This window comes from Jaculus jaculus, chromosome 6, assembly GCF_020740685.1.
Source record: "Jaculus jaculus isolate mJacJac1 chromosome 6, mJacJac1.mat.Y.cur, whole genome shotgun sequence".
Taxonomy (NCBI): domain Eukaryota; kingdom Metazoa; phylum Chordata; class Mammalia; order Rodentia; family Dipodidae; genus Jaculus; species Jaculus jaculus.
In genome coordinates, this window is record NC_059107.1 from 156,255,107 (window position 1) to 156,272,040 (window position 16,934).

The 16,934-nt window shown below is 45.5% G+C and overlaps 1 protein-coding gene and 1 pseudogene across 1 annotated transcript; one reads left to right on the forward strand and one right to left on the reverse strand.

Moving 5' to 3' along the window:
• Positions 1-202: 202 nt before the first annotated feature.
• Positions 203-16,488, reverse strand: Josd1 (Josephin domain containing 1). The gene is made up of 4 exons (XM_004650316.2): positions 16,037-16,488; positions 3,424-3,552; positions 3,109-3,303; positions 203-2,250 (listed from the first exon to the last, which is right to left on the reverse strand). The coding sequence occupies exons 1-4, from the start codon at positions 16,219-16,221 to the stop codon at positions 2,151-2,153; spliced, it is 609 nt and encodes a 202-aa protein (XP_004650373.1). The 5' UTR covers positions 16,222-16,488; the 3' UTR covers positions 203-2,150.
• On the forward strand, positions 3,719-4,925 carry LOC123461574 (annotated as a pseudogene).
• Positions 16,489-16,934: the final 446 nt, after the last annotated feature.

The window sequence follows — 16,934 nt, forward strand, 5'->3', positions numbered from 1 at the left end:
TGGCACCTTCTATTTAGTTGGTGGTGGGATACAGCTATGTGGTGCAGGCTGGGGAACTCATGATCCTCTTGCTGTAGCCTCCCCGCTGTTAGGATTACAACTGGCTTAGGCACCTTTGCCTAATGAATGTTTTGTCTGAATTTTTCAGTGAGAAGTTTGAGGAGAACACACAAATACAGAATTCAAGCAAATGAGACTCACCTTCAGAGTTTCCCATTTTTAATATTTGGTTAAACAAAATACATCTTCTGTAAACAAACCCAGCACAAGGCCAACAAAAAAGGGAATAAAAGCAAGAAAAAACAAAGCCTAGGGTTGCCCCTTACTGGGCATCAGGGTCAGGCCTGCCCCTTCCTATAGGAAGTGGAGCTTTCTGCCCTTGGGCATCAGCTTGGGTCCCTGTTCCTAAGCACCAGAAGTAGATATGAACAGAAACCAGCCCTGAAATGTTTAAGCATCTTTGCATATCCCATTGGCTCATGGACTCCACGTGCATGGGATTCCTTTGAAGTGCCATTTGGAAAGGCCCAAGCAGATTGGTGGAGAGGAGATTTGCTCCTCCCAAGAAATGGCTTACTATCACTGACAGTGCCAATGGACCCAAGGCCCTGCTTGTGACAATCATCAAAGTTGGCTGTAACTTCTGGCTGGTGGTGGTTGGAATGTCATTGTGCAGGGGTGGCGCTCCCTGTGGTGCCAAGCAGGTCTGGTGTAGAAAATGGTGCAGAAGAGACCATGGCCAGCTGCTGAGAGCGAAACAGTAGCCATTTAAAGCCTCTGCTACTCGGCATAAAAAACGGCCTTGTTGGATTGAAGAGACATGTGCAGAAAAAGTGCTGGTGTAAACATGCACTCCAGTCACAGTGGGAGAAAGCCCCAGCTTCCCCCGTTAAAGCTTGCTCAGGATCGACATGCAAGCCCCAGGCTAGCTCTGCTGCTGGAGAAGTCTGGCCAGTGGGGCAGCTCTTAGACCTGTGGAGCTCCCTAAGGACTGGTTGGGTCACCCACCTGCCCACCTGCCTTGAGGCAACCACAGCCACTTTGGTGGTGGTAGTGTGTGGTATACTTATATCCACTCTTTTTCCTGTTTTCCAAAGTAACAGGAGAAAAGTGGCCTACAACTATTTGAAGAGGTAGGGGCAGGCCAACCCTGTTTGGTAAATGAAACTACATGGCAATGACAAGCTCAGGTTTTTCTGACAAAATGCACATTGATCCAAACTCGAGAGCTGTACTTCTCATTACAGCCATGGTCTCCAAGCCCAGAACTTCTACCAATCCTAGCTGCTCTGACACTGTGAAGCTTACCTTTGAAACAGTTTCCTCACCCAACTTTGTCCCATACTTAAGTGGAATCTAATGTCAAGGGTAGATGTGTTTCTGAAAATTCCCCCTTTATTGTCTTTTTGCCCCAGAGCTTCCTAGTCAATGTAGTGAAATGGTAGCGACAAAACTGACATAAAAGGCCACTCCGTAACTGTCCCCAGTGTGGATTTAGCCACATTTCCTTAGTTATCTTTCTCGTGTCTTGCTAGAATATTGTGGGATCCACCACTCACTTTGGAATATCAGAGAACTTTTCACTGCAAAGCTCCAAGGCTGGCTATAAACCATCCTTCAAATGGGGTAAGGGGTGGCATTTTAGGATGCAGGCAGCGTATGATGCTACCACTGGGGGAGGAGGGGTTGCAGATGGTTTCCTGAGAGACTCTTATGCTCCACGTCCTTTGAGGCAGTCACGTGTCTGTGCATGTACTGTGTCCTAGACCCACTGGTGCACAAGAGAGAAAAAAGGCAGCCTCCCCATGAGCCTGAAGCAGCAGTGTTGATTCCAGCAGAGCCGGGGTCAAGTCCTCATAGAAAGGGGGAAATAAGCCACGACCCCTCACTCCCTCTCCTCTCTGAAATAGAGCAAATGATGTCTAGTGGCTTGCCCTACCTGCTCAGAGAGCTCCTACCTTCCTTCCCCAGGCACAGACAATGCTGGGTGGTTCTTGTATTAACAGTCCACATATCTGTCCTATTGCACTAGCAAACCTGAAGGGGAAACCCGATGAGATGTTTGGGGAAGTGGCCAGGGCAGAGCCATGGAACAGGCCACAGCACATCAAGGAGAACTGAGGGTTGAGGCCAGGGCAGGTTGAGAATTGTTACACATCAGCCCTCCAGCTCTGACGGGCTTCCACCTCTTCTGGTACCACCAACAGGAGTTCACAGTTTTTTCCTCGCAAATGGTGTTTTAAAAATTTCCTATGAAAAAAGGAATAGGCAACAGAGAAAAATGAGATACTGGTGAGTTGCAAACTCTAGTCTTGGGGCCACACATTCCCCAGAATCCTCTCCAGTTACAAACCCGTAACAATCCCAATGCTCGAGTGGTGACTGATTCTTGGAGGGCTCCACATTTGGTTACCCCTCTATCTGACTTAGAATTTCCACCTGAATTCTGGGTCATTCTCGTATATTACTGCCAACAATAGCTAGTTCAGTCAGGACTAGAACACTATTTTAACTGCTATTAAATGTTTTAAACAACAGTTTAAAAAAAATTTTTTTTTAATTGGGCTTAGATGTGGTGGCACATAATTAATCCCAGTACTTGGGAGGCAGAGGTAGGAGGATCACTGTGAGTTTGAGGCCACCCTGAGACTACACAGTGAATTCCAGGTCAGCCTGGACTACAGTGAGACCCTAACTCAGGGAAAAAAAAAAAAAAAAAAAAAAAAAAGCCAGAAGTGGTGGTGGCCTTTAACCCCAACACTCAGGAGGCAGAGGTAGGAGGACTTTGTGAGTTCAAGGACAGCCTGGGCTAGAGTGAGGCCCTACTTCAAAACAAACAAACTACTTTGGTCCCTTTCTCTGAACTGGAAATGGCAGCACTCCAGTTGTCTAAACTGAGAGGTGACAATGCAAGCCCCATTGTACCAGAAGGCATCCCAGGATGCAAAACAAAGGGACACAAGTCCTAACTGAGACCCTATGCTTCCAAGTAAGGAAGAGAAATAATCTAAGGGCACAGGTATTTCATTAACTTTGTCAACCAAAAAGAAACTCAACTTCCCCAACATACCAAAAATGAAGTCCAGCAGCATAGCCACAAGGGGTTACCTGAGCTCACTCTCGCCTCCAATCCACTCGGGCATCTTGAGTTTGGAGTCAAGGTTGTAGTAGGCCCCATCCACCTCCCGAACACAGATCCAGTGCTGCCTTTTGAGAGGCAACTTGAGTGGACCCCAGCACAGACTGGAGGGCAGGTTCATGATGAAACCCATGACATTAGTGAGAGCAATGACACCGACATCCCTGCAGAAGAGAAAGTGTTAAGTGCAACAGCAGCCAACCTCCAGGGTTCTACCTCATTCAAGCCTGAGTTCCAGCACACAACTTGTGGTTCTCCATCAAGTCAAGCCTGGTTCTCATTACCTGCGCTTGTCCCACCAAACAGCTTCATAGCCTTTGGTTTGAAGTGCTGCCATAATGACGTTCACATCATAGTTCCCATTTCCCAGCATGCTCTTCTTGTGGGGTGTCACCATGGTGTTTGGAGACAACCTACAAATGTGAAAAGAGGAGGGCTGAGACTAGCTGATCTGCCTTACTTCCCCAACTTTGCACTACCACTGCCCCTGAAAGCTGCTTTCCCCTTTTGTGAATCATCTCATTAGATTCTACCTAGCCATTGTAGTATATATATTTTAAAAATGGGCTGGAGATTGCAGTACATTGAGCTCCATAGAGACAGCGCCGGGGCAAGTGAGAGCCGGACGGGCAACTGGGCGACTCTCGGTGCCTCGTTGAGGAAAAAAGTCAACTAAAGATGGGCAAAGGAGACCCTAAGAAGTCGAGAGGCAAAATGTCATCATATGCATTCTTTGTGCAAACCTGCCGGGAGGAACACAAGAAGAAGCATCCAGATGCTTCTGTCAACTAATCAGAGTTCTCTAAGAAGTGCTCAGAGAGGTGGAAGACCATGTCTGCTAAAGAAAAAGGAAAGTTTGAAGACATGGCCAAGGCGGACAAGGCTCGTTATGAGAGAGAAATGAAAACCTATATCCCTCCTAAAGGAGAAACAAAAAAGAAGTTCAAGGATCCCAATGCACCCAAGAGGCCTCCTTCGGCCTTCTTCTTCTGTTCTGTTCTGAATATCGCCCCAAAATCAAAGGAGAATACCCCGGCCTATCCATTGGTGATGTTGCAAAGAAACTGGGAGAGATGTGGAACAATACTGCTGCAGATGACAAGCAGCCTTACGAAAAGAAAGCTGCCAAGCTGAAGGAAAAGTATGAAAAGGATATTGCTGCCTACAGAGCTAAAGGAAAACCTGATGCAGCAAAAAAAGGAGTTGTCAAGGCTGAAAAGAGCAAGAAAAAGAAGGAAGAGGAGGAAGATGAGGAAGATGAAGAGAATGAGGAAGAAGAGGAAGATGAAGAAGATGAGGATGAAGAAGATGATGATGATGATGAATAAGTTGGTTCTAGCGCAGTTTTTTTTTCTTGTCTATAAAGCATTTAACCCCCCTGTACACAACTCACTCCTTTTAAAGAAAAAAATTGAAATGTAAGGCTGTGTAAGATTTGTTTTTAAACTGTACAGTGTCTTTTTTTGTATAGTTAACACACTACCGAATGTGTCTTTAGATAGCCCTGTCCTGGTGGTATTTTCAATAGCCACTAACCTTGCCTGGTACAGTATGGGGGTTGTAAACTGGCATGGAAATTTAAAGCAGGTTCTTGTTGGTGCACAGCACAAATTAGTTATATATGGGGACGGTAGTTTTTTTTTCATCTTCAGTTGTCTCTGATGCAGCTTATATGAAATAATTGTTGTTCTGTTAACTGAATACCACTCTGAAATTGCAAAAAAAATTGCAGCTGTTTTGTTGACATTCTGAATGCTTCTAAGTAAATACAATTTTTTTTATTAAAAAAAAATGGGCTGGAAAGATGGCTTAGTGGTTGAGGTACTTGCCTGCAAAGCCAAAGGACCCAGGTTCAGGTCCTCAGTACCCACATAAATCCAGATGCACAAGGTGGTGCGTGTGTCTGGAGTTTGTTTGCAGTGGCTGGAGGTACCCTGGCATGCCCATCCTCTCTTTCTCTCTCAAATAAATAAATAAATAAATAAAAATTGGGCTGGAGAGATAGCTTAGTGGTTAAGTGCTTGCATATGAAGCCTAAGGACCCCGGTTCGAGGTTCAATTCCCCAGGACCCACATTAGTCAGATGCACAAGGAGGCGCACATGTCTGGAGTTCGTTTGCAGTGGCTGGAAGCCCTGGCATGCCCATTCTCTGTCTATCTGCCTCTTTGTCTGTCACTCTCAAATTAAAAAAAATAAAAATTTAAAAAATTAAAAATTTTAAAAATTATTTTGGAGCTGGAGAGATGACTAAGCAGTTAAGATGCTTGCCTGCCAAGCTTAAGGACCCAAGTTCAATTCCCAAGTACCTAGGTAAAGCCAGATGCACATGGTGGCACGTGTGTGGAGTTCATTTGCAGTGGCTAAAGGCCCTACCTTAGCATACCTATTTTTTCTCTCTCTACCTCTTTCTCTCTCTCGCTCTCAAAAAAATTTTTTTCGAGGTAGAGTCTAGCCTAGATTGAGCTGGAATTCACTATGTAGTCTAAGAGTGGCCTTGAACTCACGGCAATCCTCCTACCTCAGCCTCCTAAGTGTTGGAATTAAAGGCATGAGCCACTATGCCTGAATCTAATAAATATTTTTAAAAATTATTTTGAGAAGCTGGGCGTGGTGGCACACACCTTTAATCCCAGCACTCAGGAGGCAAAGGTAGGTGGATCGCCATGAGTTCAAGGCCACCCTGAGATTACATAGTGAATTCCAGGTCAGCCTGGGCTAGAGTGAGACCCTACCTCAAAAATCAAAAAAAAAAAAAAAAAATTATTTTGGGAGAGAAAGAACATGTAAATGTGAGTATGCTAGGGCCTTTTGCTGCTGCAAACAAACCCCGTATATGTTCATCACTTTGTGCATCTGGCTTTTGTGCTTTTGTTTGTTTTGTTTCAAAGGCACTAGCTTTGGCTGGTCTGGAATATGTTCTGTAGTTCAGGCCCAGCTTAAGTCTTTAAAAAACTGGAAAGTGGTATGTGAAGTTCTTATTTGCTTGGGTGGTAACTGTTTCATTCCTGCTTTTTAGAGTTTAAATACTTTGTATTTAAGGCTTGCATACTGGTAATTATTAAATACTCAAAGGTGTGAGGTGGCCCAGGCAACATACATGTGTGAATGGAAGCCAAATATAAGGCAATAAAAAGTAATGAGGCCTATGTTAAACTGGAATGCAGAGCCCACCTAAAGGCAGTGTGTGTGTAATAATGAATAATAAATCAATTAAAGGAAATTTTTATAGCAGACAAACACAGCTTAGCTGTAGCCTTGGTTGACTTAAGGAGCTTTCATTTTTTTGTTTGTTTGTTTGTTTGTTTTGTTTGAGGCATATTTCCCATATGCAGCTGAAACTGGCCTTGAACTTGAGATCCTTTTGCTTCCGTCTCCAGAATACCAGGATTACAAGTGTGTACTATCCTACTTTACCCTACTGGTCTCAACCACTTTTCCTCAGTCCCTTTAGCAATTCCATTTCTTAGCCTTGACCTGTGCTAAAGGCATTTCTAGCCCTCTCAATTTATTTTCACATGCCTACTAGGCCAGGAGCTGAGCAAGGCCATCTTGAGCATGTTTTTGATCTTCATGTGAAGGGGAAGGAAAAATGTGGCAAGCTCCTCAGACAAAAGAAGACAAGTGTCCAGGAGGCTGTAATGTGCCATTTCCAGAAGAAAAATAAGACTCTACAATTTTAAGAAATCTTTTTTTTTTGGGGGGGGGGTCTTTGTTTTGTGTTTTGTTTTGTTTTTTGAGGTAGGGTTTCACTCTAGTCCAGGCTGACCTGGAATTCACTATGTAATCTCAGGGTGTCCTTGAACTCATGGTAATCCTCCTGCCTCTGCCTCCTGAGTGCTGGAATTAAAGGCATGTGCCACCACGCCCGACCAATTTTTTTTTTTATGTCTCCATACTTGGAACTACACTTTTTTTTTTGGGGGGGGGGTCTGGCAGTGCTAGGGATTGAACCCCAGGGCCATGAAGATGACAGACATGTGCTCCATCACTGAGCTACATTACAAGCTCCACCACTTTTCAAACATAAAACATACTCCTGAAAGGAGCTACCTAGATCTGAGAAGGAGTTCCTCTTTCCTGGAATGAAGGTTTAAATCTGGTCCTGACATTCTGGTTGGTTAAGCTCAGCCTCAAAATTTGGTGTCATGGCTGGCCTCTTCCTGAACCAACCCGAGACCACACCAATCAGCTCTGTCAGTCTACCTGAGCCTGAGAGTAGAGCCCACCACACTAAGATTACAGACAGATGCTTACCAGGTGGGTGAAGGTCTCAGGAATAAGATAAGCTCAAATCCCCTAGCTCTAGCCCGCCAATTTTGCCCACCGAAATCCTAAGCCAACCAGAAGAGTACAGTTTAAATCAACCAATCATGTGCCCATCCCCTTCTCTGTTCAAATCCATGTGCCCATCCCCTTCTCTGTTCAAATCCATGTGCCCATCCCCTTCTTCTCTGTTCAAATCCCTATAAAAACCCTCCGCTCCCACTACTCGGGGCTCTTATACGGATCCACTGTGTTGGTGAAGTCAAGAGGCCGAGCTTAAGCCCGAATTACAGCTCCTTGTCATTGCATACGTGTTTGGTTCTCCTTGGTGGTCACTGGGGGTGGCGAGAACTGGGCATAACAGTGGGCACAGGCTCTTTCTGGCCACTCACTTCTCCTGAACCCCCAGGTCTCCGCTCTAATGAGCCCCCACCTCCTCTCAGCCCAGTTGGACTGAAAAGGGGGAGAACCCCTACTCCCTTGTGGGTTTTACCCCCTCTTGCCTCGCTCAGGGCCAAGAGCTCTCTGTACTTCCTCCTCTTTCTTTCTCTTAATCTAATAAAGCCTCTCTAAACATACATGATCTAGCTATCATGTATCTATCTTCCTGCCACTGCGTCAATTGCAGGGCAAGGTGACACATGCCTATAATCCCAGCACTGGGGAGTGTGAGACAGGGGGACTGTAGAGAGTTCAAGGCCAGCCTAGGTTATCGTGAGACCCCTCTCAAAATAATTAACTCCAGGTCAGTATGGACCAGAGCGACACTCTACCTCAAAAAAAACTAATTAGATAAACAAACAAAAAAGAAGTAAAAGGATTCACTTGCTCACCTTGAAAGCAAAGATGGGGAGTCTGAGGACCCTGGCTCCCTGCTCTGCAAATGCTCACTTCTTTTGTTTTGTTTTGTAGGTAGGGTTTCACTCTAGTCCAGGCTGACCTGGATTTCACTCTGTAGTCTCAGGGTGGCCTTGAACTCATGGCGATCCTCCTACCTCTGCCTCCCGAGTGCTGGGATTAAAGGCATGAGGCGCCGCGCCCGGCTGCAAACACTCACTTCTGAAAACCATGTGCTACAGCACAACAGACACTTCCATGTATGCCTCTCTCTTTCCATTCTCACAACAGGTTATGAATCAGGTATCTTAAGTCCAAAATCTTGAGGTTTACTGATAGACGGGGGAAGAAGCCCTCATGTAGCCCAGGCTGGCCTCAAACTCACTGTGTAGCCAAGGATAACCTTGAACTCCTGACGTACTTGCCTTCACCTCCACATGCTAGGGTTACCGGGCATGCACTATCATGGCTCACCAAAGTTGGTGATTTTGTTTTTTGTTTAGAGGTAGGGTCTTGCTCTAGTCCAGGCTCACCTGGAATTCACTATGTAGTCTCAGGCTGGCCTTGAACTTAGAGCGATCCCCTATCTCTGTCTCCCAAGTGCATGGGATTAGAGGCAGGTGTGTGCCACTCACTACACATGGCAGAAAGGGGGAGGGGTGGAATGGGCACACCAGGGCCTCCAGCCACTGCAAACAAACTCCAGACACATGTACCACTTTGTGCATCTGGCTCCATGTGGGTACTGGAGAACTGATCTCAGATCGTTAGGCTTTACAGGCTGCAAGTGCCTTCACCACTTAGCCATCTCCCCAACCCAGTGTGGTGATTTTTGACTGACCTGTCCACGAGCACTAACAGGTGACCGGACTAGGACTCAAGGGGGTCCATGGGAGTCTGAAGTTATGCTGCTTGCCATCTTACCACTGGGACTTAGAGAGTTAAGGGTAAGTGGTGGTCACAGTTTGCTAAGGAAGGCCAGCTTAGTCCTGAGGCTGTAACATGACTAACTGGGGCAAAGCCCCCCTCACCCCGGGCCATGGGAAAAAGCAGGAGAAAAGCTGGAGCTCCAACTCAAACAGGGTCTTTCTCTCCACACCCAGTGTGACACCCTGTGTCAGCCTCTGAATCCTTCCTGGGGAGCCAGACCAGTACAGGAAGACAAGCTGGAGACACTCCTGAGGCTCCAGCCTCCTACCTCACTGCAGACCCACAGCTAGGGCAGTACTCTCCACGCCCTATACTGGAGGGTCTGAAAGGCATCCACTATGCCAATACAGTGACAACAGAATGAAGCAAGCAAGTAAACTGGTTTCCTACAGGACTCCAGAGAGTCCCTAGTAACACTCTTCACTTGAGTCTCCAGGGGAAGGGTGACATGCTTCAATTCTCAAACACAAATGCCCACACACACACACACACTTCTCAGGAGCACCTCTCAGGACTTTCCTGCCCTTCATTTTGTATCTCAGATTCAGGTGACTCCTGCCACCTCTCCCTACCTGAAGGCTCCCTGCCTCACACCTGAGCTTTTGAAACAGACTGCTAAATTCATCTTTGCTTCCAAACTCTTCTTCCACTAAGTGAGCTTATGTGCTCCAGTCACTTTCACCAAAGTCTAAGTTCAAGCCTTCTATAGGAACTGAGAGTACAGAGTCAACGGCCTGGCTGGCCAACCTCCAGGTCCTGCTGCCCTCTCATGGGGCTTGGGCTACTTTGGGTACCTCAACCATAAGGGTTTTTGGGGGGGGGATCAGTTTTAATTTATTATTTAATTAATTTCTTTATAATTAACTAATTTACTTATTTTATTAGAGATAAAAAGAAAAGAGGCACACCAGGGCCTCCAGCAACTGCAAATGAACTCCAGATGCATGTGCCACCTTCTGCATCTGGCTTATGTGGGTCTTGTGGAGTCAAACCTGGGTCCTTTGGCTTTGCAAGCAAAAGCCTTAACTGCTAAGAAATCCCTCCAGCCCTAGTTCTTTCTTTTTTTTTTTTTAACTTCTGCTTCTGGCTCCAAGCCAAATCCCACAGCTTCTTCAAGCTTAACTTAACCTTTTCTCTTAACCTCTTCTCTTCCATAGAATTCTTCCTGAATTTTCTGTGAAACTGAAAACACACATGCACGCACATGCACGCGCGCACACACACACTCCTGAATTCACATCCCACCACCTTCAATACCAACTGTGAGATTTCATCTTCAAGGCTACTATCTCATTTGTAAACAATTCTGACTTTATAGGAATAATGACATTTGACACATCCAAATGGTAAATTCCCTGAAATGTTTACTTTACCCCTCAGATAGCCTTAGCATGGAATGATGCCAATAAATAAATGATCAAACTGACCAATATAGGAAATGCTGAACAGGGTTTCCATCTCATTCTAGAAGGGTAGTCATGTGAACAAGAGAGGTCACCTGGTGCACTCACAAGCACCGCTTTTACGTCAAGGATAACCAAATAACTGGGTTAACAGCTTCCATGGGTTTTATCATTTAATCCTTCCAACAGTCTGGAGATACCATAAATAAGGAAGCTGAAGTACAAAGGTTGGAGTGACTTGCATGTCCCACAGCTAGTGAGTGGCAGACTGAGGAGTCATCCTCTAAGAACTGTCCTCTTCTGTTGTTGTTTTTGGTTTTTCCAGGTAGGGTCTCGCTCTAGCCCAAGATGACTTGGAACTCACTATGTAGTCTTGGGCTGGCTTCGAATTCACAGTGATCCTCCTATCTCTGTCTCCTTTTTTTTTTTTTTTTTCTATTTTAAAAAAACTTTTAAAATGTATTTTAGAACTGTTCTCTGGATATTTCTCCACACTGGTCCACCAGCCCACCAGCACACATACCATGGGTGTCTCCTGATTCCAGGAAGTTTTCCTGAGGCTGCTTAGCAAAATTCCAGTAAGGACTGCCTGTTTTCCACAGGAATCCTGGACTGTAAAACAAGCCTCTCAAGTACGCCATCATAGCCATGGGATAGAACCAGGAGATCTGAAGACATCTAGGGTGGACGCTAGCCCAGGTCTCCACTACGATAAAAAGCCTCAGCTAAGCCCTTGGTCCTCTCTCAAGGTTACTGTCGTGCCTGCTATGGTGATTATTTGGGGATTTTATTTTATTTTTTTAAGTTTTTTATTTATGTATTTGAGAGCAACAGACACAGAGAGAAAGACAGATAGAGGGAGAGAGAGAGAATGGGCGTGCCAGAGCTTTCAGCCTCTGCAAACGAACTCCAGACGCGTGCGCCCCCTTGTGCATCTGGGTAACGTGGGATCTGGGGAACCGAGCCTCGAACCGGGGTCCTTAGGCTTCACAGGCAAGCGCTTAACCGCTAAGCCATCTCTCCAGCCCTATTTGGGGATTTTATAGAAAAGGAGATGGAGAAACATTTTACCAAGACTTTTTTGTCCCTTCGTTCCTTTTACCAGGCTTGAAGAAGAGAGATAACATTAGAATATATGGCTCAGAATTTACCAGTGTTTCTCAATAAAGAACATATCATAGGACCAGACACAGAAATACTCGGTGTTAGCTATTACTGTTGTTTGGATGAGTCTCAAATCCCTAAAGCACCTGTTCTCAACCCATAACCAACACACTCTTAACTGTGGCCCCTTCCACCTGTTCAGGGACTACTGTGGTACAGAACGTTGGCTGTTCACTAATATTCCCAATCTCTTGATTCCTCCCATATTTCACTAGCATTTTCCCCCAGTACCAAGCTAGTTTTCATCTAATCAGAATTTAATAGCTATTCTATTTGGGGAAGGAGTACATAACTACCTGCAAGAACATTTAATCGCTAAAAGAGTACAGTGAAAATGTTTAAGGCCTGATTCAAAATTAGCTAGCACGAGGCGTGGTGGCGCACGCCTTTAACCCAGCACTGGGGAGGCAGCAGTAGGAGTATCGCTGTGAGTTCGAGGCCACCCTGAGATTACATAGTGAATTTTAGGTCTCAGTCTGAGCCAGAGTGAGACCCCACCTCAAAAAAAAAAAAAAATTTATCTAGCAAACATACAGGCTAAGGGTGCAGCTCAGTGATAGAGTAAGCAACTGCCCAGCATGCTCAAGGCCCTAGGTTCAATCCTCAGCACTGCCAAAAGACAAAAACTGATTATATCCAGTGACCTCTACATCTCTTGAGAGCTTGTTTGGAGGTTCCAGCAGGAGAGTGCAGCTACTCATATATTTGTCACCAAAGACCAGTCCTCTTCTATTGGGGAAAGGTTGTCCTCTTCAGTTGAGCGTGCAGCTTCAGAGGGACGCACATGGAGCAGTGAGGGGGGAAGGGGACACTCGCCTAGCCAGCCAGATCAGCCGAATCACTCCTGGTGATCAATGGGGTGACAGGTGTCATGGCCAGATCACCCTCATATCCTGTATCTCTTTTTCAAAGCTTAGACATTACCATATATGTATATGGTAAAGTATATAGTCAAATATCCTCACTCATATGCATATACACAGATAACATACACCCAGTGTCTGTGATCTTTCCTTCTGGGATCAAGCCTAGGAACAGGCCCAATTCCTTTCATCCTTGTCACCTAGTTTCTGACCAGTCACTAGCTCAGTTCTAAGTCCCTTCTTATTTTTATTCAAAATGTGAATCATCTCATCTCCGTAACTCTTTTGAAACTCCATCCTGCTTTTTATTTCTCTTTTATCTGGCTAAAACTCAACTGCTAGAATGAACTTCTTCTCAATAAATAGCTCTTTTTGTCACTGTCCTCCCATTTCTTACATTCATTAGCCACATTTTTAAAACAGCATAAGGGCTGGAGAGATGGCTTAGTGCTCAAGGTGCTTGCCTGCAAAGCCTAAGGACCTCTGTTTGATTCCCCAGGACCCATGTAAGCCAGCTTCACAGGGTGGCACACACATCTGGAGTTTGTTTACAGTGGCTAGAGGCCCTGATGTGCCCATTCTCTCTCTCTCACTCTCTCAAATAGTTGTTTTTTTTTTTTTAAGAAAAGCATAAAACTTTGGGTCTGAAATGCCAGTTTTCTCATTAAACTTGTCAGCTGTATTTCTCTTTGACTGTCAGGATCTAAAGAGATCATCTTTTCACTTCTACACTGCTCTGAATTCCATGGCTCTTACTACACCTTGGTCTCTTCTCAGGACCTGCTCTGTGCATAGCTCAGAGATGCCCTCCTCAGCTTGTTTGCTCTACAGTGCCTCGTCGAGCCTGGCACGCTGCAGGCTGCAAGTTAATGTTTGTTTAAAAAATTCCATTCTCTCTCATCTCTTCTCCCTTTGCTTTTCCCTCTGTTGTTTTTTTTTTTTTAATTAATACAGGTTCTCTCCAAATAAAAATACTCTATACAGAATTCCACTTCTGAGATTCTCTTATATACTGCTTTTGCTTTGACTCCAAAGTGATTCTTTATGCGATATCGACAAGAGAGTAAATGTGGCACAATTTCAAAAGCTTCAAATGGAGCCAGGTGTCGCAACACACACCTTTAATCCCAGCACTTGGGAGATAGAGGCAGGAGGATCACCATGAGTTCGAGGCCACCCTGAGATGATACAGTGAATTACAGGTTAGCCTGGGCTAGAGTGAGACCCTTCCTCAAAAAACAAACAAAGAAACAAAAAAAGCTTTAAAAGGTTTATGACCCTGGGTGCTTAGCAAATCTTTAGCATTTCCATCCAGGAAAACACATCTGAAAGACCCTTGCTGTTATCCACAAACACGCATAGTCAGTCCAGATTGCCAGTCCTGCCCCACTTACTATTAACTCAGCAGCCATGCTTTGGAATCAGACCCTAGAGCCACAAAACTTGGGCCCAAACCCTGCCATTATCAACTGTGAATTCTGTGCTACAATTTCCTCATTTGGAAAACAGGAAACAACAGAGCCTACAGCTATAGCCTACAGCACTAAAAGGCCCCAGAAGGGTGCTTTGCATGAGTTCATCTATTGGTGTTCACATGATCAGACCTGGGCCTCCTTGGATTGGGGATCAACTCACAGAAGAAAAAACTTGTCTACCTGAGAACAAATGGACACACAGAATCTTACATTTCTTTACTAGTGGGCAGTACTGGGCAAATCCCATAAACTGAGTCCTAATTTCTTTTCCAGGACCATTGTTAATAAGGAAGCTCTGAGATTGTGAATACACCCAACAAAATGGCAAGCACACACTGGTGCTCAAGGTGAACCCTTTCCCTCTTCCTAGGTTGTTTTTTTTTGAGACAGGATCTCACTCTAGGTCAGGCTAATCAGGAATTCACCATGTAGTCTCAGGGTGGCCTTGAACTCACAGTGATCCTCCTACCTCTGCCTCCCAAGTGTTGGGATTAAAGGTGTGCGCCACCACACCCTGCTTCTTTCTAGTTTTAAAGAACAATTTGCAAACATCACATAGATGAAATATTAACAGCAGTGTGAAAGGAAGCAGTTCACTAGCCTAGGTCCTCTTTTCTGTCATTTGACTTGGTGATTATCTTACTTCCTATGTCCCTATTTCCTGAAGAGTAGGCTCTACTTACAGATAATGGGCATGAAGCAAATGACACATTTGCCCTGCTTGGGCAAAGGCACTACTCTGGTTATTGGCATTGGAAAATAATTATTCTCATTATAATTCTGTGAGCACACTCAGATGAGCATTCTTTTAAGAGACGACCTACTTTTCTTTCAAGGTAAATGGTCACACTTATGCTTAGCACATCACCCCAAGCAGGTGGGCTAGCTGTAACTCACATCTTTGTGCAATGATTCTATCACTAAGTGATGGGAGTCATAAAAAGGTCCCTTTGGAGCTGTTATTATGCACTGCTTGATGACACCTTGAGCTTTTTCTGCCCTGAGGTCTGGGTCTAGGTAAGCCTAACCCAGTGCAGTGGCAGTGATCAGATAGGCTCACTGCCAAAGTTGCTACAGACTACAGCTGTGCTACTGTGTTCAAACACCACACAGTTACTTCTCAAGGCTTTTGGTAAAAGAACTGTGGAAAATCAAAGTTATGAGAAAAAAAAAAAAAACACCTCAACTTCTACCCATTTGTGGGGTGATACTTGTTTTCAGGGGATTAAAAAGGCCATCTATTCCCCCCCCCCCCAGTGGTAGGGACTGAACCTAGGTCCTCCTGTGTGCTAGCTAAGCACTCTACCAGTTAGATCCCCAGCCACCAAAAAGGTCATCTAGAATAAAATATAAAGGGCTCCACATCACAGCTTTGTTGACCTTTCTGCACATTTATCGGTATCTGTTGGTAAAAAAGATTGTTGGGAGGTCCACACAAAATGTGTGAAGAGCCCATGGCCTCAGAAAAGCTAAGCACTGTAGGTACACTTTTTTTGGGGTATCCACCACACTACACCTTTAGTGGTAGATGTCTGAATGTAGACTTATGCCAACGCCCTTCTAGACTGCAAGCTCCTAGAGGGCTGGACTTGGGGTGAATTAAGAGCAGTGGCCAACAGGAAAGATTCAAATCTAAATTCCAACCTGGCTCCAGAACTTGGTATATTGCTTTGGGCAAACTAATGCATTTGGGGGAGTATTATCTTCATCACAAACTGTAGTAACACATGCAATATGCATTCCACGGGGATTCTGTGCAGCACACTGGTGAAGCCACAATTGAGGCTGTTCCACAGCAAATGGCCCATAAATGATAGCAATTATCTTCCCATTCTTGTGCCCCTTACACCTTCTAACAGCATCTAAAACATGTAGGTTTTTAGGTGTATTTAGCTGAGGCACTGCACCACCCACACAAATTCAGAAATAAGTGGGCATCGAGATGCCAAGGAGCGCCCTACCTCTGGAAAATATCCTGCAGCGTTTCCCGCGTGAAGGCATTGCTGTCCTGGAAGACGTTGTTGAGGGCGTGGAGAGCACAGAGCTCCCGGCGCTGTTTCTCATGGTAGATTTGTGGGGGTGCCGCCTGGGGCAGCTCCAAGGATTCGGATTTGGCCTTGTCGCCTTTCCATGGCATGCAACTCATGTTTTTCGCCTTGGGTTCCAGAGAGGGCTGAGAACACCCCACTCTTCCCTCCCGAGGGAGATGTAAGCTTCCCTGTATTCAGATTCCTGAGGTCTGCCTTATTCTCTGGTGTCCATGATTTATGCCTTGTCACGGGGAGAAAAGGTTGGAATCAAAATGGAAAAAAAAAAATCCACCTCTTCTGTCTTCTCAATAGAAAAATAACTTTTAGTTTATTTCGCCACCACTTTCAAAGTGCAGAATATAAACACACACACACACACACACACACACAGATATAAAATGGTTCTGCCCTTTCCCCACCCTCCCCTCCCACCCCCCTTTCAAAAAAAAAAAACAACAGAAAAAACCACGCTTTCCTTGCTGTGTTTTCCTCTTTGCAGATGCCAACTAGGCCTCAATGCTGCAGGGCCGAACCGAATGGGTCACATCGCTCCTTTTCTTCCATTTCCTTCGAATCACGACGCCACTGACTCAGGAGACAGGGCCTGGGTGGTGGATGATAAAACGCCCAATGCCAACAGCTAGCGAGGGCCGGTCGGCGTGGGATCGCGGGCCTCACGGGGGCCTCGAGGGCGGTCCTCCATGCCCTCCGGGCGAGGTGGCAAGCGGGTACAGCTTTTCAGGAAGCTCGGACTCGTCCCCCCCACCGGGGACCCTGCGGAGGAGACAACTCCGGTCAGCTCGGGAGGGCAGGAGCGCCGCCGCCGAGC